The 27,683-nt window shown below is 46.3% G+C and overlaps 1 protein-coding gene across 1 annotated transcript; it reads right to left on the reverse strand.

Annotated features, from left to right (window-relative positions):
- Nucleotides 1–504: 504 nt before the first annotated feature.
- On the reverse strand, nucleotides 505–13,807 carry NEMP2 (nuclear envelope integral membrane protein 2). The gene is made up of 8 exons (XM_054381377.1): nucleotides 13,700–13,807; nucleotides 11,202–11,430; nucleotides 10,284–10,356; nucleotides 9,066–9,159; nucleotides 8,250–8,364; nucleotides 6,846–7,071; nucleotides 3,198–3,374; nucleotides 505–727 (listed from the first exon to the last, which is right to left on the reverse strand). Exons 1-8 carry the CDS (start codon nucleotides 13,787–13,789, stop codon nucleotides 505–507), a joined length of 1,227 nt encoding a protein of 408 aa, XP_054237352.1. The 5' UTR covers nucleotides 13,790–13,807.
- Between the last annotated feature and the right edge of the window lie 13,876 nt (nucleotides 13,808–27,683).

The raw sequence follows: 27,683 nt of genomic DNA on the forward strand, positions 1-27,683 counted from the left end.
CTCTGTTCTTTCTCTACTGGAAAGTCTCACAATCAATAAAAATGGTTTATCAGCATGCCAAAAGCATTATCCCAATTCTTGACATGCAGGGTAATTACTAAAAGTAGACAGCTGATAATAACTTCTTCTCCCTCTAATGCTCAGCACAGAGGACTTAACAATGAAAAGGGCCAAAACAGATTTTCTGTTTTCTGGAGGTAGTATCTGTGGAAGGACAAAGCATCCTGGTGGGAAGGCTGCTGCCAGTACTTGCTGTGGAAAAGGCAACGTTTACTTCCCCAGTTAAAAGTACAAACAGCAGGAGAATCCTCTTCACTGGAGCAGCCCCTCTGGTCTCCTGTTATTCTCATCAGGAGGTATCAGCGACACAGGAAAGTTTGTTTTTCAGCAGTCCTTGTTTGTCCAGCCGCAAGCACAAGAAATCACCACACAGGAGTTCTCCATATCCTTCCTTTCTAGGATGAATGTATTTTCCCTCTCCTAGGCTTGGTAACTGCCCAAAGCTCAGAGCAACTCAGTAGCATACGGAAATGCAGTTCGTTCAGGCCTTTCATCTTCATCCTCGTTTCCCTCATGGATGGAATTGGCTGGGTCCTCCTGCTCAGATTCTGCCCTTGGCTCAAAGAGCTGCTCCTCCAGGAAGCAGCTCCAAATGCTGTATTCCTCATCGTGTGCCCTTGCTTCTGCAGGTGAGATGTGGGGAGCTCCCAGGACAAAAGCTGCAAACCTGACAGGTTATTAAAGGGAGAAAAACAAATTACTGTAAAGCCCAGGATACTGCCAGTTAAGCAGGGATGTTGTAAGGATCTACCTACAGGCAGTGCAGATGAGAGGAAACTACAGCCTGAGGTAGGGAGTCCTGAAGAAGAGACTAAATTACAACAGGTGGCAACAACCGTGAGGATTTGTTCTGCCTCATTTTTTCAGTTTGCTCTAGAAAAGTATTTTTTGCTGTTCTGGAGGCCATCTGCAAGGTCTTGTGACTAAGCAAGAAGATCAGGCTTAGTTTTCACATCTTGTCATCATTCGTGGGGTAATCCAGAGTGAGCATTTGTACAGTTGGATAGATGGAGCTTTAGCTCCTAAAAATAAAGCTGTGGTGTATCTGAGAGAAAGGCTGTGAGAGCTCAGGTAAGCTGGCATTGCTAATGGAAGGGAAAAATGGGGAGAACTTCACAGTCCTACCTTGCCATGCTGGCACCTCACATTGGTGCTGCAGGCACGCTTTGGACAAGCTGAGCTAAAGTCTTGCCCAAGAAGAGGGGACTGGAGCAGCTCTGAGGAGGAGAGGCTGAAAGACCTGGGGCTGTTTAGCCTGGAGGAGAGCAGCCTGAGAGGGGATCTGCTCAATGCTGAGCAATAGCTAAAGGGTGCAGCCAGACTCTTCAGCGTTGTCCAGTGACAGGACAGCAGATAATGGGCACAAACTGGAACCCAGGAGTTTCCACCTAAACATGAGGAAAAAATTCTTTGGTGTGAGGGTGCTGGAGACCTGGAGCAGGCTGCTCAGAGAGGTTGTGGAGTCTCCTCTGGAGAGATTTCAAACCCACCTGGACATTATGATCCTGGATACCTGCTGTGGGTGACCCTGCTTTAGCAGGTAGGTTGGACTGAATGCTCTCCAGAGGTCCCTTCTGACTCTCACCAGCCTGTGATTCTGTAATTCCTGCTTTGGGTGAATTCTGTTGCTGCTCCAAGTAAATGCCCAAGTGGAGGTCTAGCAGAACAAAGCCTGAACTTAGCACCATCCCTACATTTCAGTTGGCCACAAATTGACTTTCACTGAGGAGAGAGAATGGAGCTGGAGGTTTCTGGCAAGCATGTGGAAACAGACGGCAGTTCTGACACCTGGGTAAGTGTCGACAGCATCAGAGAAATGTAAGAAGAAGGAAATGCTGCTACATTCTGGAGTTCTGGTAAACTGATCAATAATTTACATCTTAGACTTCACATTTCTGCAAGATGAGCCTTGTCACCTCGCTCTTCTTGGAAGCACTGTTAGTCTAAATGGGGAACAGAGTTGGACTTGCTGTGTTTGACAGGTTTGCTTTAGGCTGAACTGTCTTCTGATGCTTAATGGAAGCTTGAAGAGGTGCTCAACTCAATCAGGCTGCTGCTGGTTCTCCTTTTTGTATTTTTATAACAAACAGCTTACAAGAACTGTGTTAACTAAGCTACGGCTAGAGAATACATCTCAGCTGTTTGCTTTGTGCATTTGGCAGTATTTCATGTCACAATACTGCAGTGAGCTTTTATTTTTTGTTTCTTTGAAGCCTGCTACCTCTAAAACCTGGCAAAGAGACTAGCTGTGTGCCCATCCAAGGAAGAAAAGGTTCTGAAACTTGTTTTAACTTTTTAATTCATTAAATTCTGAGCTGAATGGGGCTCTTCTGGAACCGTGACACTTGGTTCTGTGGGGCTCCTCTGGAACTGTGACACTTGGTTCTATGTCAAGATCTAAGTCTTTCTGGTAGCCACTAAGGGAAACTGCTCCTAATATGCTAAATGTTTGGTCTGGACACAAATGTGCTGCTATTATGATCGATTTTATATTCTGCAAGACTTTCTGACTGATCTGACCCTTCCCAACTCCTCTGTCTGAGGTTTGTCTCTTGAACTACACCTGGAATAGCTCTTCTACATGTTACACCTCCTAGATGCAGGTATTGATTTCCTTTTCTGCATTCTTAGCCTTAGATATTGGTTGCTCCTTCAAGCAGTAAGATCCTTGGCTGTGCAGCTGCAGTTGGAAAGCTGAATGCAGGCAATATTTGAGCAGGTACCTTCAGGCTACCCCAGCTTCACACAGTGCACAAGTGCACTGCTCTAAAAATTGAAGGGGCACATCACTGCCTCAGCCACTGGGGTCACTGTGAAGGAACTTAAGAGGCACTGTAGGAAGAGTTTTAAGGTAAGCTGCCATCACCATGAATTAGCTGTAAATGTCTGCAAACTCTTAGAGTAATTCATGGTCAGGGAAGAGCAAACAAGGGGTTTATTACCACCAACAAATAATATCCTTGAGAGGTATGGCTGTGATCTTTAGTGGGATTACCTGGGAAGGTAAAGCTGGCTGCAGCCAGACCTGCATGTGAGATAAAGGCAGCTGGGACAGTGCCTGCAGTAGTGTTTGGGTTTGCTGTGCAACAGCAGCTGCACAATGTGTTTGCTGCTAGAGAGAAGCCAGAGGTCCTTACCTGTGTGGGGACTGCAGCTTGGATACAGCTAACCACGATGGGAAGTGAGGGTTGCTGCAGAATGAGCGTAGCTCCTCTAGGGCTCTGATGGTTTCTGTTTCGCCTTGTTCTCGATACTCCTCTTCAGTCAGGAATTTAAACTCCAACTTTTTAGGTTTAAAGCATTTTTTCATTTTTCTGGAATGAAACGAAATCAGTGTTTCTGAGGTCTTCTAGCACATAATTATGGTCTGTCTTTTTTCCTCTACTACCTGCTATTAACACGCATTAATCACTTTTATCCTTCCAAGAGAAGAAGCTACATTCTTGCATGAACGTTTTAGGACAAGATGTCTGTGGGTTTGCTGGCTTGTTTACCTCCCGGGTATCAACTGATTCAGAATCTTTTTGGTTGGAAAAAACCCAAAAAGATCGTTGAGTCCAACCATGATCTAGCCCTGCCAAGTCTGGTGCTAAACCATGTCCCTTAGCACATCTCTGCCTGCTTTCACAGAATCACAGAAACATTCAGGTTGGAAAAGACCCTCAGGATCATCAAATCCAAACGGTAACTCTGCTCTACAAGGGTCACCCCTAAACCATATCCCCAAGCACCATATCCAAACCACTTTTAAACACACCCAGGGTTGGTGACTCAATCACCTCTTTGGACAGCACGTTCCAATGATTGACCCTCCCTTTCTATGAAAAAAAAAATTCCTAGTGTCCAGTTTAAACCTACCCAGTCACAGTTTGAGGCTAATCCCTCTTGTTCTATCACTAATTACCTGAGAGAAGAGACCAGCACCAGCCTCTCCACAACATCCCCTCAGCCTTCCCTTCCTCAAACAGCCCCAACTTCTTCATTTGCTCTTTGTAAGATTTATTCTCCAACGTTTTAAACACCTCCGGGGATGGGGATTCAACCACCTCTCTTGGGAGCCTGTTCTGCTGTTGGAGAACCCTTCCAGTGAAGAAGTTTCTTTTAGTATCCAACCTAAACCTACCCAGGTGCAACTTGAGGCCATTTCCTCTCCTCCTATTCCTTGTTACTAGGGAGAAGAGACAGACTCCCACCTGGCTCCGCCCTCCTTTCAGGGAATTATGGAGAGCAATGAGGTCTCCCCTCAGCTTCCTCTACTCCAAACTAACCAACCCCAGTTCCCACAGCCACTCCTCACCAGCCCTGTTCTCCAGATCCTTCACCAGACTTGTTGCCCTTCTCTGGATCTGCTCCAGCAACTCAGTGTCTTTTTTTTGTAGTAAAGGCCCCAAACCTGAACCCTGTTCTCAAGGTGTGGCCTTGCCAGTGCTGAGTACTGCAGGAAATGATACCTAATGAGCTTCAAAAGTTCTTTGGATCAGGTCCTTAGTGTGTATGCAAGGACTAAAATCTCACAGAATTCAAGAGATGGCTGCTTGCTCAGCCATTTTTAGGTGCAATATGCAAAATGTGTCTGTGCAGAGGCACAGGCTGAATCAAACCCCAAGCTGCATGTGTTAACTCAGAAGCTAAGCAGCAAGCTGAGTCTGTTAGGAGTTGTTCATGTTGTTTACTGGATCGCTTCTCTTAAATCTCACTTTAAGTTACAAAACTGAGTAGTCTGAGGCCAAACTGTTTACAATCTGATGGTTTTTTAGCTGCTGTGCAGCAATGTATAATCTAATTAGCTATCAATTAGAAAGTGTGCCATGTTCTGCTCCCTTCTGTCGACTTAAATGTTGTGATGAGTTAAGCAAAGCAAGGGCTGGATGCCTGTAAAACTTTCAGATCTGTATAAAAACACCTGCTCCAAACATCAGCCTTCAGCTTTTTTCCTTGTTTGCTTATAGAGCAAGAATGTAGCCCAGGTCAGATGGTGAAGGCCTTGCTGGCTCAGTGGGACAAGTATTGAGCTTAGCAAAAAATAATGCAAGAATCTTAGTCATTTTGATTCATCTGCTGCATGACCTCACAGGTTGGTACTGCTCCTTCATGTTTTGAACCGGGGCAGGGGGGGAAAAAACCCTTATTGTTCTTCTAAGAGAGCTACAGTTCAGTGGTTTGGGGCTTTATAGAAACATCAGTTAATGAAACACGAGAGGTTCACATGGAGAACAAAATAGTGTTCCAAGGTAAATCAGCTGTGTTCTGACCCAGTAGTAGGACAAGGAATAATACATACAAGCTAGAACACAGTAAGTTTTACCTCAACATGAGGAGAAACTTCTTTACTGTGATGGTGACAGAGCACTGGAACAGGCTAACCAGAGAGGTTGTGGAGTCTCCTTTTCTGGAGACTTTCAAAGTCAACCTGGATGTGTTCCTGGGTGGCCTGTCCCAGGTGATCCTGCTTTGGTGGGGGAGTTGGACCTGATGATCTCTGGAGGTCCCTTCCAACCCCTAACATTCTGTGATTCTGTGACTTCTTCAACGAAGTCTTACTTTCAGAGTGAATTGAACCTGCTTACATCAGGTATGTATTGATCCTGTATATTGCCTTTTTTGTGTGCTTCTCAGCTGCAGGCAAAAAAAAAAAATCAGTCTTCAGTAAATGACTTCTACCTACAATAAAAAAAGCTCTGACCCAGTCCACACTTCATCTAAAAAGAATACAGAAGCAAATCAGTATGTTCTTCAAAACTAAACAATGTGTAAAAGATTGAAAAAGAAATGACTTGGGGTTTGTTCTTTTGGTTATGTCAGTTCTAGCTTTTGCCTTCTTCTGGTCCTCTGTGGTTCAGCAGAAGTTCACCGCTACAGGGCAGTCTGCACTAAAGATTCTGAACCTGGATGCTATCACTGAAGGAAAAAAACCAAAACAAAACATGTAAACTGACAAGACTTTTTAGAATCCTCCTTTTGAGTGTTGCATTTGTGCTTCTTCATTTGAGGGTGTACTTGTATTTACGCCTCCAATTCAAGGATGAGCAAACACCCTGGTCCTATGTTGCTAATGCACTCAGCAAACAAAGGTTTACACGTTGCAGGCAGTTCTCATTTCAGATGCCACTGTGTAAATGGAGCTCTGGGAAAACAGGGCAATGTTTCCACCAATTAAAGACAGCATAATAACCTTGGAAAACTAAAATCACTGGAACACCTCTGCTACAAGGACAGGCTAATGGAGCTGGGCTTGTTCAGCCTGGAGGAGAGAAGGCTCTGGGGAGACCTAATAGCAGCACTGCAGTACCTGAAGGGGCCTGCAAAAAGGCTGCTTAAGGACTGTTTCCGAAGGCCTGCAGTGATGAGGGGCAATGGTTTGAAATTAGAGAAGAGCAGATTTAGATTGGATATTAGGAACAAGTTCTGCACCATGAGGGTGGTGGAACACTGTAACAGGTTGCCCAGGAAGGTGGCTGGGGCCCCATCCCTGGAGATATTCAAGGTGAGGCTTGACAAGGCTCTGGGCAACCTGCTCTAATTGACCATGCCCCTGCTTACTGCAGGGGGGTTGGACTAGATGACCTTTGGAGGTCCCTTCCAACCCAGAGCATTCTATGATTCTGTGGAACTGCTGGTTTTGTGGACATGGGTTTTTAGTCTCTGAACTTGATGCTACCTAACCTACAAGGACTGTCACTTCTTAACATCTGCTTGCTTGGTGACAGGACATTGTTTTATCCTCTCAGATTCTGCAGGTTGTCTCCCTACACAAGAAACATGGACACTGACTTCTATGTACTAACCTGCCTATGTGAGAGGCAGCGCCAAGAGGGTAGCCCAGGCCTTTGGAACAGAGGCTGACTGCTATCACCGTGTACGCAACGTGAGGGATGGTGATGCTGCAGTAAATCAGGAGAAAGGCTGTGAGCTGGAGTGTCCACATGAACAAGGTTATGCTCAGGTCAGTGGTCAGTGGTCCATGCTGATAGCAAACAGCAAAGCTGGCAATTCCAACAGCCAGAAAATACCCTGTAGAAGCAGAACAGAAGGGCTTGGAGAAAAAGGTGCCAACTACTCATATAATGTCATTAGTTTGGGTCACAAAGCTTGCAACTGCTGTGAAGTTGAGGCTACTGTGTCTTGTGTTGTCTTACAACATACTGCAGGTATCTCTGTGTGCTTTGCCTTTCTAAAGTGTGCAAAGAGTTCAGGAGGTGATCTGTGAGCAGCCTTTAGCCAATGCTGCACATCAATCCTCCCCAGGCAAGAACACCGAGGCAGGTGCCAGGCCAATAAATCTGTCAGTCCCTGCAGACACATCGAATCACAGAAGGCTTTAGGTTGGAAGGGACCTTTCAGGGCTATCTAGGTCAAACCACTTCAACTAGAGCAGGTTGTGCAAAGACTCAAACAACCTGATCTGGAATGGTTCCAGGGATGGGGCATCTACCACCTCTATGGGCAACCTGGGACAGTGTCTCACCACCCTCACTGTAAAAAATTCTTCACTGTATCTAGTCTAAATCTCTTTTAGCTTCAAACCGTTACCCCTTGTCCTGTCACAACAGGCCCTGCTAAAAAGGCTCCGTCCCCAGCATTCTTATCAGCCCCCTGAAGTACTGAAACACCATAATTAAGTTCCTCATGAGCCTTCTTTTCTCCAGGCTGAATGGCCCCAACTCTCTCAGCCTGTCCCCACAGCAGAGGTGCTTCAGCCCTCGGCTCAATCTTGCATCCTCTGGATCTGCTCCAACAGGATCACGTCTTTGTGCTGAGGGCTCCAGAGCTGGACCTAGCACTGCTGGTGGGGTGTCACCAGAGTGGAGTAACATCCAGTTGACAACTTAGGCATCCAGTTCCCAGATCCAGCAAAATCCAAACCAGTGTGGCTGCCCCTTTGCTATCACAGAATAGGTTTGTAATGGCAAATCAGTGAACAAATAATACAGGAGAAGTCTGCTCTTGCAGCTGCCACTGGCCCAGTACATCAAACTCCTTCTTTAATGATACAACATGAGCAAATGCTTAGTTGAGTGGATTTGAAATATTCCAACATCAATGGCTTGGGAAAAAAAATACACCATAAATGAGTCACTTGATTTTGTTTTTGTGGTTTGTTTGTTTGTTTGTTTTTCTTATGGACAGGTATTCACCTAACCACTAAATTAATCCAAAATCTGCAGCACGTTTTCTGGTAATTGTCTTACCCATTAAGTAGTTTCTGTGTTCAGACCACAACCAGTGCATATTCTCTTTGAAGCAGTAAATTAAATAGAGGGAGAACATCCAGCAGCCACTCATTAAGATCCAGAAGGTACTGTGCTGGAAATTAAAAAAAAAAATTATTAAAACCTTTTAAAAAAATCAGAACATTTCAAGTCAGAATTGAGTCCATGGTGTGCAAGGGCACTCACAGGCCAAACCAGATGTGCTAGGTAGAGCTACAGGGTTTACAATCTGGGTTACACTTCTGCTGTAGTGCTCCGCACTCTGCAACTAAATTACTTCAGTTCTAAGTGGAGCAACTGCATCTGTGTGTCATGTGCCCATGGCATGGTGAAGCCCACTGCAGTGTATTCCCAGTGAACAGATCTCAGCAACATTGTGGGAAAGCACAGACTCTGTCAAAGTAAGGGGAAAATTCACATCTGCCTTGCAATGAATTGCCTCTGGTGAAGGGAGAAGAATCTCTCCCAGTTGCCACTAAAACTCCATTTTGATTTATACTGATTCATAAATTCAAAAGTAAGCTTAACTCTACTCCTACAAAAATAATGTATGTTGCAGAATAAACAATTTTTGCACATCAGCAGTCTCCTGCTTAGTTTGAAAGCAGGAGCAAGCTAACTACAACTTGATTCTGACCTAATTATGTTTACTTGAAGCAAGCACTTCTGCAGTCATTGAAGAGCAGTTACCTGGCCACAAAACCAGAGCAAGGTCAGAATCTGGCTCTGTGCTCCTCACTTCTATATTATGATGTTCATGACTACTGGTATATTGGTTTAGAAATGTAGATTTACCCTTGGAATAAACCTTCTAAGTGCCAACAGGACAAAGACTAGCAGAGCAAGAACACCCAGTATTATTCCAGAAAGGTAAAAGAACTTGGTACTCCTGTAAGAGAAAAAGAGAGAACACTGTGAGAAGCATCATTTTTGCTTGGTTAAGATGCCAACATTCATAAGGGCAGCAGTGATCTTCAGTAAGGACTGAACACAGCTCGAAGGCAGTGCTGCAGATACACAGTTAACAGGCCCAGTTTAGATATTAAATCCCTGTGAGGAAAGTTCCATTTAAACATGAGGAAACGTTTTTTTCACTGTGAGGGTGACAGAACACTGGAACAGGCTACCCAGGGAGGTTGTGGAGTCTCCTTCTCTTGAGACTTTCAAAACCCACCTGGATGTGTTCCTGGGTGATCTGCTCTAGGTGATCCTGCTCTGGCAGGGGGGTTGGACTGGATGATCTTTCGAGGTCCCTTCCAGCCTCTAACACTTTGTGGTTCTGCGATTCCCAACAGAGCCTTAAAGGCCACTAGATCACAGAATGTTAGGGGATGGAAGGGACCTCTGGAGATCAAGTCCAACCCTTCTGCCAAAGCTGGATCACCTAGGGCATGGTGTTGATTTTTTTTTTGAGGCTCACATTATTTCTGATTTTCTTCACCTTCTAGTTACCAGTAATTTCTCACTCTATGAAGTGGCTGCTCTTCTTGTTTTAGAGGAGCCTCCTGACAATTTGTGACTCATTTTGCTTTGGAGTCACGGGACACCTGTTTTGCTGTAACAACAAATACCCTCCCTTGCTTGCTATGCATCAAGAGAAAGATGGAGAAAGGCTGGCACAAAGGTGGAGGGAGATGAGATCCCAGACGACCCTACCCTAAGCGTTTCTTGCTGCAGGAAGGCATGATTTGTAACACAGCAAACCTCAGTGGCCTACAAAATGCAATGAGCGTTTTTCTGCAGCCACACACTTGCTTACTTGAGGGTTATCTTGCTGTCACCCAGTGCAGGAAGCCTGGCTACAAGAACTCTAACACAGCTAAGCAATTAGAGGGCAGCACTCCAAGGTATGTCACCATCTGTTCAAACACAAATGGTATGAAGAAGTATTAAATGGGATGTTTGGTTTCCTTGTTTTGTCTTCCCAAAGAAATGCCTTCTTCAGCTTAGAAAAGAGACCAAAGTTGTACAAGTTTTGGGAAAGGAGGTCAAAAATCAGCAGCTAGTACTCACCTGCTCAGGCTGTTTGCAAAATGGAACAGAAAAATTCCAGCTACAAACAAAAACAAGAGCTTTCCATCTAGCACTAAAACAGGGGGAAGAAAAAAAAAACATAAATGGACTTTAGACTAATTCAATCTGATATGTTGATTATATAAAGCATCAGCAGAAAAATCCCAAGGAACTACATCATCATCTCTGCTGAGACCTCACTGGAGTCCATCAGCTCTGGAGCCCTCAATACAGGAAGGACATGGACCTGATGGAGCAGGTCCAGAGGAGGGCCACAGAAATAATCAGAGGGCTGGAGCACTTCTGCTATTAGGACAGGCTGAGGGAGCTGGGATTCTTCAGACTGGAGAAGAGAAGGCTTCAGGGAAGACATAAGAGTGGCCTTCCAGTACCTGAAAGGGGCCTACAACAAGGCTGCAAAGGGACTGTTTACAAAGGCCCTGCAGTGACAGGATGAGGGGCAATGGTTTGAAATTAGAGAGGAGCAGATTTAGATTGGATGTTAGGAACAAGCTCTTTACCATGAGGATGTGGAACACCACAACAGGATGCCCAGGGAGGTAGTCAAGACGCCATCCCTGGAGATATTCAATGTCAGGCTCGACAAGGCTCTGAACAACCTGATCTAGTGAAGGATGTCACTGCTGACTGTAGGAGAGTTGGACTAGATGACCTTAGGAGGTCCCTTCCAACACAAACCATTCTATGATCATAAAATCATAGCATTGTTTGGGTTGGAAAAGACCTTTAAGATCACGGAGTCCAACCATTATCTAATTCTCCCAAGTCTGGTGCTAAACCATGTTCCTCAGCACCGTATCTCTGCATCTTTTAACCACCAGGGATAGTGGTGAACTCAAAATGGTGCTTTCAGTACCACTGGAAGCACCACTCTAAAGGTGAAGCTCCTGTACTTACTTTCTCGTTTCACAGTGATGGTGTAGGGTTCGGTTCTGAGTGGCTGTATCTTGAAACAAAGATCCTCTCCATATTGTTTGATGCTTAGGGAAGTTTCTGTAGATGTCTCTGGTTTCCAGAAGATCTGAACAGCACAGGCAGCAAACTCAAGAACAGTTTCTGCATGGCGACAGTTGCTTTTTGCTGAAACAGGCTCAAACCTGAACATTTCTGTGCTGTTAACTTTCACCTACAACCAAACGGAATCCACAGAGAAATAGCTCAGAACCACTGGGGGCTTTTGGTTTTCTGAACTCACACCATGAGCCATGCATGTGATAATGAAAATCAGTACAGAGGGAATAGAGTGCAAGTGCAATTCTTAGTTGTTTAACATTAATTATTATGCAAAGAGTAATGGTTTAGGCCTTACAAAATGATTCCATGAAGTCAGCGTCAGCCGAGTTCTCTAGAGGGGTTCAGTAGGCTTGGTTTGACCATGACACTTGCCCACAAATTCCGTAGAATCACAGAACGGTTTAGATTGGAAGGGACCTTAAAGATCCTCTAGTTCCATGGCAGGGACACCTTCCACTACACCAGCCTGCTCAAGGCCTTATCCAGCCTGTCCTTGAACACCTCCAAGGAGAAGGCATCCATTCTCCCTGTTCAGTGTCTCACCTGGCAACCTGTTCCAGTCTCACCACCCTCACTGTCAAGAACTTCTTCCTAATCTCCAGTCTAAATCTGCCCTCTTGTCCTATCACTGCAAGCCCTTCTAAAAAGTCCCTTCCCAACTTTCTTGTAGGCCCCCTTCAGGTACTGGAAGGCCACGATAAGGTCTCACTGGAGCCTTCTCTTCTCCAGGCTGAACAGCCCCAACTCTCCCAGCCTGTCCCCATAGGGGAGGTTCTCCAGCCCTCTGATCATCTTTGTGGCCCATCCTCTGGACCTGCTCCAGCAATTGCATGTCCCTCTTATGCTGGAGGCACCAGAATTGGATGTAGTGCCCCAAGTGGGGTCTCACAAGAGCAGAGTAATGGGACAGAATCCCCTCCCTGTTCTGCTGCTCATTGCTTTGGATGCAGCCCAGCACACAGCTGCCTTCTGGGCTGCCAGCAACCATTGCCGGCTCATGGTGAGTTCTTCATCAACCAACACCCCCAAGTCCTTCTCCTCCAGTCTTGTAGGATGACTATTAGTCAGAAAAAGAGAAATTCACTTCTCCTGCTGCTTTGTGGTTAGTCACAACTGCACCTCTGGTTCCTGTGCTGGGGCCTGGTGTGTGGGTGAGTCACAGAGCTGCCTTTTATCCTCACCTTTCCAAGTTCATAAAGGTGTTTGTGACAGGCAAGAACACTGGTTCCAGAGGTGAGCAGCAGTGGTCCATCAGAGGAAAAAGCATGGAACAAAATACCACACAACACTAAGTTCTTGCTTGTGTGGCATCATGCTATAAGCCTGCCTGACATCCTTCTAGTGGGGGGAGACTAAATCTCCCTGCATCCAGAGTGGAGGATCACAACCGCTTACACTACTAATTTCCTCAGGGATCAGCTCTGGGGCCAATTTTGTTCAGTATCTTCATCAATGACCTGTATGAGGGGATAAAGTTCAATGATGATGACACCAGAAGGCTATGCTGCCATCCGAAGAGATCTGACAGGCTGGAAAGATGGACAAAGGGGAACCTCATGAAGTTCAGTAAGGCCAAGTGCAGAGTCCTGCTGGGGAGGAGTAACACCAGGCACCAGTAGGGTTTGTCCCGCTGGAAAACAGCTCCATGGAAAAAAAACCTTGGGAGTCCTGGTGGACACCACAGGACAAGAGAGCCTGGGGTGCATCAAGAAAAGTGCGTCCAGCATGTGTAGGGAGGTTCTCCTCACCCTCTGCTCTGCCCTGGTGAGACCACACCTGGAATCCTGTGTCTAGTTTTGGGTTCCCCCAGTTCAAGAGAGACAGGGACCTGCTGGAGAGAGACCAACACAGAGCTATAAGGATGATTAATGGACTTGAACATCGCTCCTATGAAGAAAAACTGAGAGTCCTGGGGATGTTTAGTCTTCAGAAGGCTGAGAGGGGATCTTATCAATGTCTATAAATACCTGAGGGGTGGGTGTCAAGCTAAGGTGCCAGGGTCTTTATGGTGGTGCTCAGTGACAGGACAAGGAACAAGAGAGGCAAGGTGCGACACAGGAGGTTCCACCTCAGTACGCAGAGACACTTCTTCAGTGTGAGGATGACAGAGCAGTGGAACAGGCTGCCCAGAGAGGTTGTGGAGCCTCCTTCTCTGGACACTTTCAAAACCTCCCTGTATGTGTTCCGGTGTGACCTACTCTAAGTGATCCTGCTCTGGCAGAGGGGTTGGACTGGATGATCTTTTGAGGTCCCTTCCAATCCCTAGCATCCTGTGACTCTAAGAATTGCACACAGATACTGCTTTGATCTTGACAGAACTTGATCAGAAGTTGATGTGGCAATTATCATCTATCTGAAGGATCCCCAACATGGCCTCTTACCTGAAGAGTTGACCAAATGTACTGTAAGCGAACGGTTCTGTTTTGCACATAGCAGTAACAGTTTTCACCCCGTTTCTGGATGACATCCATCTCTTGCAGCAAGCCACAGTTTCCAGCTGGGGAGTAAGGGCAGAAAAGTTCATTTTAAGCATGAAATAGTTTGCCCAGGGAGATGGTGGAGTCACTGTCCCTGGAGGTGCTCAAAAAATGCATGGACATAACACTTCAGGATGTAGTTTAATGGCCACGGTAGTCTTAGGCTGACAGTTGGACTTGATGATCTTAGAGGCTTTTTCCAACCAAAACAATTCTGTGATGTTCTGTATCAAGTACAAATGCATGATGTTCTCTGTGCTGAGGGAATCACAAGTATTGACAGATAATCAAAGCTGAGAACTAGGCTGCAGGTTGGCAAGTTGGATGTGATTTAGATGAAAATTCAATTTAGACTCCTAATCGAGTCACTAAGGCTCCAGGAATAAACTGCAACACCTCTGGGGGAGGTGGAATTAATAATCTAAGGTGATGTTTATAAAAAATGTAATCCATAAAAGCTTGGCTTCAGTATCAGTGTTTTGATGGCACTGGAATAGGCCCTCTGGGCCAAATTCACTGCTGGCACGAGTGGGTGTAACTCCACTCTTACACCAATGGTGAATGCAACTGTGGGAGTCTGAGCAGGTAAACAGGCTCATGTATCAAAATAGTCACCGTGCACATGACACAGCTCCTGATCAAGAAACCAAACTCCTCTCCCCAGGAAATATTTCTAATGTCAAACAACACAACTCTTCTTTTTTCCAACAGATTTGCCCGATGCAGTTCAGCCATGCCACAGAATAAGGCAACTGCACTGATAGCTTGCCATGAAGTCCTTTAATTAGGGATGCTAATTGGTCTAACTCTCCTGAAATGTTAAGTGAACTTCTGAGCAGAAATGCACCTAAAAGATTTATCACAGAATGCTTTTGGCTGGAAGGAACCTTTAAAGGCCATCTAATCCAACCTCCCGCTGTGAGAAGAGACATCTCCAAATAGAGCAGGTTGCTCAGAGACCCAAACAACCTGACCTGGAATGTTTCAAGGGATGGGGCATCTACCATCTCTCTGGGCAACCTCTCACCCCACCCTAAGTAAAACATTTCTCCCTTGTATCTAGTCTAAATCTCCCTCTTTTAGTTTCAAACCATCACCCCCCCTTATACTGTCACAACAGGCCCAGCTAAATACCCTGTCCCTCTTATTGGCCCCTTTAAGTACTGGAAGGCCACAATAAGGTCTCCTCAGAGCCTTCCCTTCTCCAGGCTAAACAACCTCAGCTCTCTCAGCCTGTCCTCACAGCAGAGGTGCTCCAGCCCTCGGATCATTGCTGTGACCTCTCCTTTGGCTCTGTTCCAACAGGTCCATGTCTCTCCTGTGCTGAGGGCTCCAGAGCTGGACCCAGCACTGCAGGTTGGGTCTCACTAGGGCAGAGGGGTAGAATCATTTCCCTCCACCTCCTGCCTACGCTACTTTGGATGCAGCCCAGGACACGTTTGGCTTCTGGGCTGCGAGTGCACATTGTTGGCTCATGTCCAGTTTTTTCATCTACCAGTATCCCCAAGTCTGTTTCCACAGGGCTGCTCTCTATCACATCATGTCCTAGTCTGTACTGATAGCAGGGAATGCCCTGACCTAAGTGGAGAACTTGCACATGGAGCAAACTTTTGACAAGTACCAAACATTCCGATCTGTATACATGTATAAAATATACCCTACAATGCATTACCATAGTGTTCCAGGAACATAATTAAAGAGAAGAATAAAGGAAATAATTACAGATCTGAACAGAGGGAATCATCTGGCTCACTGAATAGAAAATGTAGGTCCAAGCCAAGCTCACTAATAACTGCTAAAACACCTTCACACACACAGAGCAGCAAAATGAGTACATGCAAAACAGTCTCAATCTGGACAAGGAGATGCTGTTTGCAGGTAAAAACCTGCCCTGGCTCAGTAAGGCAGCTGAACCTAGGCTAAATTGATTTTTAACCAACTTAATTAAGCCAATGAAAAATGCCTATATGGATGTTCTTACAGAAGTTTATTACATTATTCCAGAATTAAAGTGTCCACACATGATCCTGCTCAATGTAAACTGGTTTAGAACGTGGGCATTTTTATTGTGAAAAATTAACCACCTGATTTTCATCCACAGCCAATCCAACAGGAGGGAGCACGACCCATGAGGCCATGGACTGGCTCTGCCTTTTGATGGGTACTTCCACAGAAGTTACAAAAGGACCAGTGAAGCTCTGAAGTGTGGTGAACTGACACAGCAAACAGATGAGGCTGACTGCCCAGGGCTAAACCCAAGATAATCCAGCAACAGGGAATGGCAGTGCCTGAGCAGGTCCAAAATGCATCTGGGTGCCCAGCACCTTCCCTGCAGGGTGTATGAGGGCTTTCTACCACTACAGGTAAACTATCATGGAATCCCTTCTGTTGGAAAAGACCTTTACACTGAACCCAACCATTCGCTAACTTTCCCAAGTAGAGTGCTAAACCATGTCCCTCAGCACCACATCTAAGCATCTTTTAAACACCTCCAGGGATGGGGATTCAACCACCAGTGTCTGAGAACCCTTTCAGTGAAGAAGTTTCTTCTAATGTCCAATCTAAACATCCCCTGGTGCAACTTGAGGCCGTTTCCTCCCATGCTATCACTTGTTACTAGGGAGAAGAGCCCAACACCCACCTCGCTCCAGCCTCCTTTCAGGGAGCTGGAGAGAGCAATGAAGTTTCCCCTCAACCTCCTCTTCTCCAGGCTAAACATGCCCACTTCCCTCAGCCACTCTTCGTAATGATGCAAATCCATGTCCTCCATAGGCAACACTAGCAAATATTTTCTTACTCTTCACTTTTACAGCATTTTCTTGAGAAAAATTAATTGCTTCAGACATGACATCAGCTCCATAAACATTCACATTCCAAATGGAAAGATGCTTCTGAACAGGAAAATTATATGGAGGAGGATTTTAGCCACTGTGAAAGCACACGGAGAGGACAGCTCTCAGGTTCTGAGATCTTGAGCAGTGGGGAGAATCCAGATGACGCCCAAGACTCAGGAACATCAAGGCAAGGGGGGAAGCAGTTTTTTGCGTTATCACTACAACGAAGGATAACCTCTGGGCTTTTCACTGTCTTCATTAACAACAGATACGTTCTGTACCTAATTCTCCTGAGCCAGGCTAGTGAGAAAGCCAGCACAGGTCCGTTTCCCATGCCAGCCCACTAACCGGGAGCAGAGAAGCACCTTGTGCCGCTTTGTTCCGGCCGGTTCTCCCGGACCAGTCCCGGGGCCTTTCCCACCAGGCACCACGCAGAATATTATTGCGGAAACCAAACCGAGATGGAACAAGCGGGACAAAAGCGCGAAGCCCCTGCGGGGCGCGTCCAGCCCCTGAGAAGCCGTTCGCTGTCGGCCGCAGGCGGGCGGGGGGCGGCGGCCCCAGACTATCCCCGGGGCGGCGCCATCTTGGCCAGAAGCGGGAAGGAGGAGGTGGCGCTGGGGCGATGGAGAATGAAGGAAACGCGGTGGCGAAAGGAGAGCCTATTCCCCGGGGCACGGGGGTTGAAGAACCCTGCCCCAGTCTGTGATCACCCGGACAGGGGAAAGGGACACACACACCCCAGGACCGCCATCCCGCCCGCCGTTTGCTCAGCTCTGCCCCACCGTTGGCGGCGGAGCTCTCCCGGCCCTTTGGGGGCGGGAGGGGAAGGCCAGTACCTGCTGATGGCGCCTTCCCGTTTCCCCCGGCCGCCCCGACCAGTGCTAGGAGCAGCAGCCCCGGCCCCAGCTGGGCCCAGGGCCGCAGCCAAAAGCAGGGTGGCCGCACCGGACCCATGCGGCAGCTGCCGGCTCCAGCCTCGCCCCTAACCGCGGCGAGGGCGGGAAAGGGGCGGTGCGGCCCTCAGCTCCCCCCGCTGTCCAGGCAGGACGTTAGGGCGCAGAGCGACCGGCAGTGGACGAGGGGCTCACCCCGGTTTGTTCTAAACACTTGTGCAGGGAGCGGGCTGAAGCCCCAGCCGCGGGCAGCGGCCTGACGGAGGGCCGAGGCGGCCGCATCAGTACCGCTTCTGGGCTCTTCCCGACTGCCTTGTGTGTCATTGTTGTGTTCATAGGATGGTTTGGGTTGGAAGGGACCTTAAAGATCATCTAGTCGCAACCCCCTGCCATGGGCAGGGACACCGTCCACTAGACCAGATTGCTCAAAGCCTCAAAAGGATCAATTTTCACCCCATATGGATCAATTTTCTCTTCTAGACTGGATCTGTACGGATGCAGCTCACAACACTTGGCTCTAAGGGGAACATTTTGGGGATGATTCCCCCCAAATGATACATTTTCTGTGCCAAGTGATCCACTTCCATCTCAAAAGGATCCGTTTCCACCCCAAAAAGATCCATTTACCCCTCTAGGCTCAATCGGGCGGGGGGGGATGGGGGTGGGGTGGGGTGGGACAGAGAAAAGAGATACTGGGAAGAGAGGGGAAATAAAAGGCCAGAGAGGGAAGAAACTAACCCCAAAGTGACAAATAATAACCCAAAAGGAGGAAAATAACTCCAGGGTGGAGAAATTACTCTATAGAGAGGAGGAAATCACCTCAAAGAGATAGAAAAATAAAAATCCTGTGGATGAAACAGCTCAGTGAAAGTGTTTCCTTGGGTTGTGGTCCTGCCTCTGCCTGGCTGAGAGATAAAAGTTGACTGCCCTTGTTGGACAAGGTATAAACCGATCCAAAACCAAAGGCTCGTGTGATCAGCTTGTGACACTTCCAAAGCTCAGCCATCAAGGCAGCTATCCTACCTGAACAGAAAAACACTTTAGTGCTTGCTTCCTTGCACACCCTGTTCCTGTGTCCCTTTCCCCATCCAACCTGAGGAAAAGGTCAGCTCAGCTCACCAGTGTGCTTGAGTCAGCCATTGAAGGATATGCTGCCCACCCAGAGGAACTCCCTGGATGAAATGTTGTTAGATGCTTTGATGGGAGTGAACACCCACAGATTTTCCATATGCCCTAGGCAGCCACCAGAAGAGCCTGGAGCAGGACACACCATTCCCCCATTAGTGCTGTGAAGGCATGAGTGAAGTCCAACTCAGCTCAGTCCCTGCTTGCTCATTGCAGTTGTTTTAGATCACTTGTGAGTCACAGTCAGCACTCAGGGGTGGAAAGGGCTGGAGCTTTTCTCCTATTCTATGAAAATCAATAAACACAGGTTTGCCAAGGCATCACCAACATCTGTTTTCAAAGCGAGCCCTGCATTTGGCTTTTCCAACCTACTTGCTTTGCTACAATACATTCCCTTCCTTCTTCTTAAAACTGTGCCATTTCTCTGCATGAAGATGGTTTTTTGGTTTTATTTTTTGATTGTTTCAGACTAGATCCAATTCCTGGAGGTGCCAAAATGGGCTTTTTTTTAACACCTGAAAGGGCGCTGCCCACTGCCTCGCACCTTGTCTTGGCACTTACATCTGTGGGGAGTGGGCGGTGCGGGGCTGCAGCTCGCCTCGCCTCCTACGCCCACTCGGCTCTGGCTGGGCTCACGTGTAACTGTGGATTGTTCCTTGCAAGTACCGAGGAAGCAGAGGATAAGGGCAAAAATAGTTGGGATTCGGTAGCATGTGCAACATCTGACAAACTTCAGTCTCCAAAGGTAGCAGCAATTGATTTATATCTTTATTTATCTTTATGTAATTTGGGTGTTGCCTTTATATAACTTTTCAGGAGCTTTCTCTAGTGAATGTGGTGACAAAAGAAGTGGTAGGGTTTGGGCTTACCTGGCTCCCTAATAAACCCTTAGAAATATGCTACCTCTTGGTTGTGTGTCTAAACAGCAAGGGGTCAATCCTAGCTGAGCTATTATAGGAATCCCCTTCCCATTTTAAATTTGCAATATATTTTTGGTTATGTTAACCTTCTTGACAGAATTTTTTTCTGGGAAAGGAAACACTCCACGTTCATTTCTCTTATATTTTCATTCCTAGAGCTCTTTGCACTTCACTGCTAATTAACTTTCAATAACTGTCATAGGGTTACAGTCAGTCAGCATGAATCAGACAGAAAATGTAGCTTTAGGGGACCTCACTCTGTCAAAAGTGATTGGAAACCTTTGCTTGATTTCCAAGAAGAACATGCTTGCTCAAGCAGGATACAACAGCTATTAGGCAGCAGTGAGAGATCCTTAATAAAAGAGACTCAGTGCTTTTGCCACAGGCCTCCTTCCATGGTGGCTCTGAGTAATTATGTAGTGTCGTTTTGTTTGTTTGGCTTCCTAAATGGTGGCTTTGCTTAGGCCAAATCTTGGGTTCTGAGCTCCAAGGTGTTTTTTTTATCTGTTCACTCACAAATACAAAATCACAGAATTGTCAGGGTTGGAAAGGTCATCCAGTTCCAACCCCTCTGCCATGGGCAGGGACATCTCACACTAGATCAGGTTGCTCAGAGCCACATCCAGCCTGGCCTTAAAAACTTCCAGGGATGGGGCTGCTACCATCTCCCTGGACAACCTCTTCCAGTGTCTCACCAGTTCATGGGGAAGCATTTCTTTGTAACATCCAATCTGAATCTACCCATTTCTAGTTTTGCTCCATTCCCCCCAGTCCTTCCACTACCTGACACCCTAAAAAGTCCCTCACCAGCTTTCTTGTAGGCCCCCTTCAGATACTGTAAGTCCACAATAAGGTTTCCTTGGAGCCTTCTCCAGACTGAATAGCCCCAACTCTCTCAGTCTGTCTCCATAGGAGAGGTGCTCCAGCCCTCTGATCATCTTTGCGGCCCTTCTCTGGACATACTCCAGCATGTCCATTCTTTCCTGTAATAGGCACTCCAGAACTGGATGCAGTAATTCAAAACAGGGGAGAAAAGGGAAGTTGCTTCCAGGTGCAGCTCAGCTTGTGGAAGCTCTGCCCTTCCCAGGTCTCATAGCTGGGTAGAGTTGAGCAAGAACGGCTTTTGGCTAGGAGAGCTTGAGGGAAGACCTGAGACAGGCAGTGGTGCTGATGGTACTGGGAATGGGTCACATTCTCAGGATGCAGCATACAAAGCTTTCAAGCTCCATGCTTTTGACAAATTGCCACTTTAGTAATTGGGAAGGTGGTAGGTGAGCAATGCAGAGCCGCATCCCCAGCATGTGTTTTCCTCTCAGGCTTTTGGTGCTCTGGATTATTCCACCCAATACAACCTAGCCTCCAAAGCACTCCTTGATATCATCCCCCACACCCTTGTCTAACTGCTTAAAAGCTGACTGCAATGTGAGCTGAAATACCAAATCCTCTTTATGCTGCTGAATCCTTTTTCTGTTACAAAGATCCCAGCTCCTCACCAGTGATGATTTATTTGGCCTGTGCAGCCACAGATATAGGCTACAGCTGCAGAAGGCACTGATGGGGAGGTCCTTTTTTATTCCTCAAAGCCTCATCTACCTTGGGCCCTAGTGCTGTTGGGAGTAGCCCCTCTTTCCTGCAGCATCCCCCAACCTGGGGACAAAGCAGTTGGGTCCCAGTTTGCACCTTGCAAGGTGATTTTCCTTACCCGTTTGCAGCTTGCTGTTTACTTCCTAACTGTAGCTAACAGAGGCTTTTAATGTCCAGGTGTGAGGTAAAAGCTCAATATGTGCTATGGATAATTGCTCTCCCTTCTTCCTCCTGACATCAGCAAAGGTTATAATTTGTTTGCAGAGTGCCAGGGCATTTTCTGGTTCTTTGGCCAGCCCCAAGTGGATGGGGGTTTATTAAAACCATGCCATTCTTGTCTTCTTAGGGCTGGCACGTGGACGATGGATTGTGTCATTTGTAGGAGGTGAACATCAGAGGAAGCGGGATCAACTGCTGGAGGAGGTTTGTAAGCTAAGTGCTTAATATTTGGGTTCCTGGAAAAGCAAAGTGGGGGGGGGGATAGCAAAGCAGGCAGCCTTTGTGTCTTTGGTTTTCCCTTGTAATCAGAGTGACAGGATACCTGTGTGTGCTTGAGCGCAGATGGGGTTGGTTTTGGGGTTTTCTTGGTTTGGTTAGTTGGTTTTTTTGCTTTGGTTTATTCAGGATGGAGAGCTGTTGTGTTTCCATTTTAAAGAGTTTCACATGTTTTGGTGGATTCTGTTGACTGTTTATTCCAGTGATACAAATAATCTGTGTTCCATGAGTGCCCTTGCAAATAATGCAATTTATTATCAGACATTATGTTGTCTTTTTATTTGATGTAAAATGGTCTCTTAAAGTTAAAATTAGACAGAAGAGCCATTTGAGACTGTTTTGTTCTTTTCCAACTGTTATTTTTGTTGTGGGGTTGGTGTTTTTTTTTTTTTTTTTGTTTTGTTGGTGTTTTGTTTTGTTTTGTTTCAGGAGTGCATTAGCCTGAAGTATTTCACAGGCAAACAACTGAGTTATTTTGGGGGAAAGAAATGATCTACAAAAAAGAAGTGTAGCTCCTTATTTTTACAGTAGTTTTATGGTAATTGCTGTTTTAGCTGATGTGTGGAGAGAGTGAGACACATACTACACTGCTAGGAATATTTCTTTATCTTTTTTATTTTTTTTAAAGTTACCTGTGTGCCATCAGGCAAAACACCTCTTTTTTTATCCATTGTGCTGTGGTGTTTTTTTTTTTTTTCCTATTATAGAATGAGACACTCCCTCTAATTAAAGAATGAGACACTTACTTTATCTGAGACTGCTTTTGAAAACCTGTGTGCCATACCTCCTGTTCTCCTGTTGCATCCCTAGTGGGGTTTGGGGATGTCTGTGATGACTGCAATCCAAATGTTTTTTAGGTGAAGCCCTCTGAGTAAAACAGCTTTTTCCTTCTTGTGTGGCTTCTGACTTAACACAGCTTTCTTCTGCTCATTTTCTCCTCGCCATTGAAGGGTCAGGAGAGCTCAGTCAGCTGATGGTGAAGCGTTCACAGGAGTATGTGTTTGCAGGGTCCCTCCCGCTGTCTTCAGCAAAGCATTCTGGTGTAAATTCATTGATGTCATGGATGTTACTCCCGATTTACACATCAGTGAGCAGTAAGCAAGCACAACAGTAAGTTGAGTAGCTGTGGGCCTTAAATATTTATCTGCTTTATTTTTAGCATGCCAATTGCAGCTATTTATATAGCAAGGAAGCAGTGCGACAAACCTGACCGGACTCCTCCTTTACTTTCAATCTACAATAAAGAGGCAGCATGAGCTCTTACTTATTATTTGCTCTAATTAAGACTTCATTTTTTCAAGGGTCTCTTAACTTCCACTCCTAAGCATAAGGGATCTTAGTACTTATCTAAAGGAGCAATGAAGCAGCCTAAGAGCAGCTGTGATGTTGCCCTGTAGTGCTGTGCAGGCACCGATACCTTATGTGGATTTATCCACCCCCAAATTACGAGGAGACCCCTTCAAGAGAGCAAACAATTTGAAAGGAGCTGCTACTCTTTAGTGGCATCTGGTACAACAAAGATAAACAGCATGTTTGTGGTTGGTTATTTGCTTGCTGACTAGATCCTCGAATAAAATATATCCTCCTATGAGTGGTGGGGAAGGACATTCCCTCTGAAAAGACATGCGAAGGGTATGATGAATGGAGATGCTGCTAAGTAGTGTGTAGTTGCACATGCTGGCTGAGAAATGAGCCTTTGACCACTAGTTTATATGTGGCTTAGCTTAGTAGGTACCAAAATCTGTTTCTTTCTTTTGATCACAGATGGTCTATGGTAACCAGACTGGTGATCTTAGCCTGGTCTTTATCTGCCAAAGAAATGTATCACAAAAGCCAAGCCCTACCACTAATGTTGTCATCCTGACTGATGGTCTCAGACGTATAGTTGACAGAACAGGAAGAAATGGTTTCAAGCTGCACCAGGGGAAGTTTAGGCTGGATGTTAGGAAATATTTCTTCACTGAAAGGGTTCTCAAATGTTGGAATGGTCTGCCCAGGGCAGTGGTAGAGTCACCATCCCTGGGGGTATTCAAGCAGTGTGTGGACTTGGCACTTAGAGACATGGTTTTTACCTTCAGAGTGACATTTGTATTAACTGGTGGTGCTTGTTACTACATTTAAACAGTAGCCTCTAGTAATTGTCCTGGGCTTTGACAAAGCACTCTTGGAAGATGGAACTGCTGGCAGTGTTAAACGAATGTGTAAAGAATTACTCTCTTTCTAGTGGTTCTTGGAATTAAACATTAGCCCCAGCGTGCTCCACTTTATAATTAATCTCAGTATTGTCAGAGGAACCTGTCAAGCTCTTTTAGATCAAAGGAGGCTGATTTATATTAGCAAGATTACAATAGTGTCTTCCAGTTGCTGTGTAATGACACTTCTATGTGAATGCTGTCATGGTGTCACAGTGCTGGTCAGGGCAGATGAGGACTTCTGATCAGCCTGGTGCATGTTTGATAGGCACCCCTTCCAAGCTGTGCCTGTCCACAAGCCAGTAACAGAGTCAGACCAGATCAAAACCTAGTCCGAGTAATTTGTTAATAGCTAGTTGGTTTATGGAAACCTTCTTGTGAGGCTTCACATGAGGAAAATGCTCCCCAGAGATTTTCAAGAGTCTGCTTTAACCAAGGTATGGAGGGCAGAGGAATTCCAGGCACCTGCTGCTGTACTCCCACAGGGTGCACTTGAGCTCTGGCATGGGCATGGCCCAGCATGGTGCTGAGAAGAACCTCAGCAGGACTATTTTCTGCTTGCAACAGTTGCCATTGGCTTTAAGTAAACGGTGACAGAGGGCAGCCTAAGCCATCCTGACTGTGCAGGTCCAAAGCCAAGGTAGAAAGGCAGCCTGTGGCTCTCTGCTGCCATCCATGCGTTACAGTCTGGGGTGTCTTGCTGCTTCCTTCTTTCTCCTTTGTGCATGCTCAGGCTGGCAGCAGTTATCACACCCATACCAAAGCACTTCCAAACTACCTAAAGCATCCCCTTTCCCCCCTTGGAGCCTGTCTCGTCTGGGTTGTTGACTGCTGCTTTTTGCAGCCTGCCATTGCTTACCTGTGCATCTTCACCCTGCACCCATGTGAAATCCACTGCTGTGCAGTGCCATTACCAGCCAAGTATGCCAGCTTGGCACACACCCCCTCCCTTCCTTCCCAGCACACCTGGCATTAAGTTCTGCTTTTCCTGCTTTCAGATGTGTCCTCCTTTCTATGCATCTCTGAGCAGGCTGCTTAGTGACTATTTTTTTCCCCCTCATCAGCTCAGAATTTTAACTGCTGCATTTTTTCCTATTTAAATATAAACATGGGAGAGGCAAGGAATTAAGTGCTATTGAATGATTAGGTAGAGATGGGCTGGTGCCTTTGTTTGATTAATGGATTTACATTGTGCATTACCCAGAGGCAGCTTTCCAGTGTCTTTTCCTAGAAGAGGGTGATTGGCTTCCAGGGCTATCTTTTGTAAAGTACTGATAAGCAAGAGGTGTTCAGTGTATGTGGGAGTGGCTAGGTGGGGAGAGCAAGAATGTACATTCATTTTGCCCCTGCTCCTCACAGCTGCTCCTGCAGGCACTTGAGGATTGCAGGATGTGCCCCAAACAGGTCTTTACAAATATTCTCATTTCACGTAATCACAGAATGCAAGGGGCTGGAAGGAACCTTTAAAGATCATCCAGTCCAACCGCCCTGCTAGAGCAGGATCACCTATACCAGATCACACACGAACACATCCAGGTGGGTTTTGAATATCTCCAGAGGGGCAGACTCCACAACCCCCCTGGGCAGCCTGTTCCAGTGTTCCATCACTCTCACAGGGAAAAATCTTTCCTCATTTCCATGGAACTTCTATGGCTCAACTTCCACCCAGTTCCCCTTGTCCTGTCATTGAGCATCACCAAGAACCTGACTCCATCCTCTTGGCCCTCAGCCTTTACATATTTATAAACACTAATGAGGTCATGCCTTAGTCTCCTCCAAGCTAAAGAGCCCCAGCTCCCTCAGTCTCTTGTCATAAGGAAAATGTTCCACTCATTTTTGTGGCTCTGTGCTGGACTCTCTCAATCAGTTCCCTGAGGCCCTTCTTGAACCAAGGGGCCCAGAACTGGACATAATATTCCAGATGCAGCCTCACCAGGGCAGTGTAGAGGGGGGAGGAGAACCTCTCCGGACCTACTAACCACAACCCTTCTAATCCACCCCACGATGCCATTGGCCTTCTTGACCACAAGAGCACGTTGCTGGCTCAAGGTCAACCTTCCATCCACCAGGACCTCCAGCATTTGTATCAGCTCTTGCTGACAAAACCAGTGACGGTGGCTGCAGCAGAGCACAAATAGTTTTGAGGGGTTTTTTTCCCCCTTTAATGCCAGCTGGAAAGTGAAGGTAAGGACTTGCTATACTGACTCAGACGAAAGGTTGAGCAAGTCTGGGTTCCTGTCTCTGGCAGTGGCCAGAGAAGCTTCAGGAGAGTCATAGACTCATTTTGGCTGGAAAAGACCTTTAAGATCATTGAGTCCAACCGTTACCTGACTCTCTCAAATCACATCAAAGAACACAGAAGCATAAAGTAATTTTTTTTTTTCCCCACTCCATCCTCCTCGCTTCCAGCTCTGGAATCTATGTGAAAAGAAGAAAGAGTAACTTCAAGAAATGGGGCACTGAGGTGAGAGGCCTTCTTTTCAAAGTACTGACAGGGTTTTGCATCTGATCTGATGCCAAAAACAACACAGGTACTTGCCCAGTGACCTTACAATGGGGCTTGTCCTGGGGCTTCATAGCATTACACCTCACTGTGTGTCCTACTGCTATGCTTCAGATGCTGCTTCTGAGACTGTGCTGCCCCTGGTGGCAGGGCACATGTCTCCACAGTGTGTAAGAGCAAGAAAGCACTGTCCACCCCATTGCAGGGTGAGTTGATGGTGAGAGCTGGAATTTCTTTGAGGCTAGTTGAGGCTGGGGCAGGATGTGAATGCAGCACAGGGAAGCAGCCTGTTTCACTGTCCTGTGTCAGTCACTGCAGTGACCACCTACTGAAAGTTAAGATAGATGCTGGGCTGGTCCCTGTGCTTCCCACCATCTGCTTGGGACCAGCTTTGTATCATACTCCACATTCAGTCTAGCTATAAGTCTGCTAAAGGTTGTGGCCTCCTCTGAGGCACTGGTGCCAGGATATTCCCACCTTAGGATTAGACCTGATGGTCTTTGTATGCTTTTATTGCAGAAAAAAAAAAAAAGAGAAAGCTAGAAACACAAGAGTGACTGTTTCCATGAGATACCAACTCTTACACAGTGATCTTCTGACCTTTCCACTCTTGTGTACTGTGGGTATTAAAGCCAAGGCATATTTTGTATGTCTGCCTGTCCATTTTAATGTCAAAGAGTTAAAGTTAATTGGAGAGCAAGCTTCTGACATGGACATTTTATTTCACTCCAGGGGAAAAAAAAAACAACTTTTTAAGCTTTTAATCTCAAGGGTAGCATAGTCTAGCTGCATCAGGTTTTCTCTCTCATGAAACCTCAAGTCTAAATTCCCAGAACTCTGTTTCCAAAGGAAAGCATCCACAGGCAGGTGTTCCTTGCCAGCTGACTTGGACCTTTGGCAGTTCCTAGCTCTGAGCAAGCTTCCTCAGCATGGAGATGCAGAAGTGGTAAGCTGGCCAACACCATTCTCTTCTTCAAAGAAGCTACAAGCACCAAACAGACTGGGGGATCCTGCCAACTCCATGAGCCAAACAGACTCAAACAGGAGGTCAGAAACAACTTAGACACACCTGGCAATACTCATAAAGCACTTGAGCAGCATCACTGTTGCTCAAGGTGTCCAGCAGCTCTGCAAACATTCAAACAATGTCTGAGCCAGACAGTTGTGGCTTCAGGAGCTTGGATGCCCAAAGAAACTCATTAGGCTAAAATCATGCAGCTGAAGTTTGTCCCTTTCTTAATTTGTCCATGTTTATGCCTCTATGGCTTTTGTGTGGGGAGTAAAGATCCCAGCTCTTCCAGGTGCCCAGATGCAGAAAGGACAGGAATAAAAATACCAA

The sequence above is a fragment of the Indicator indicator genome, chromosome 5 (assembly GCF_027791375.1).
Source record: "Indicator indicator isolate 239-I01 chromosome 5, UM_Iind_1.1, whole genome shotgun sequence".
NCBI classification, from domain to species: domain Eukaryota; kingdom Metazoa; phylum Chordata; class Aves; order Piciformes; family Indicatoridae; genus Indicator; species Indicator indicator.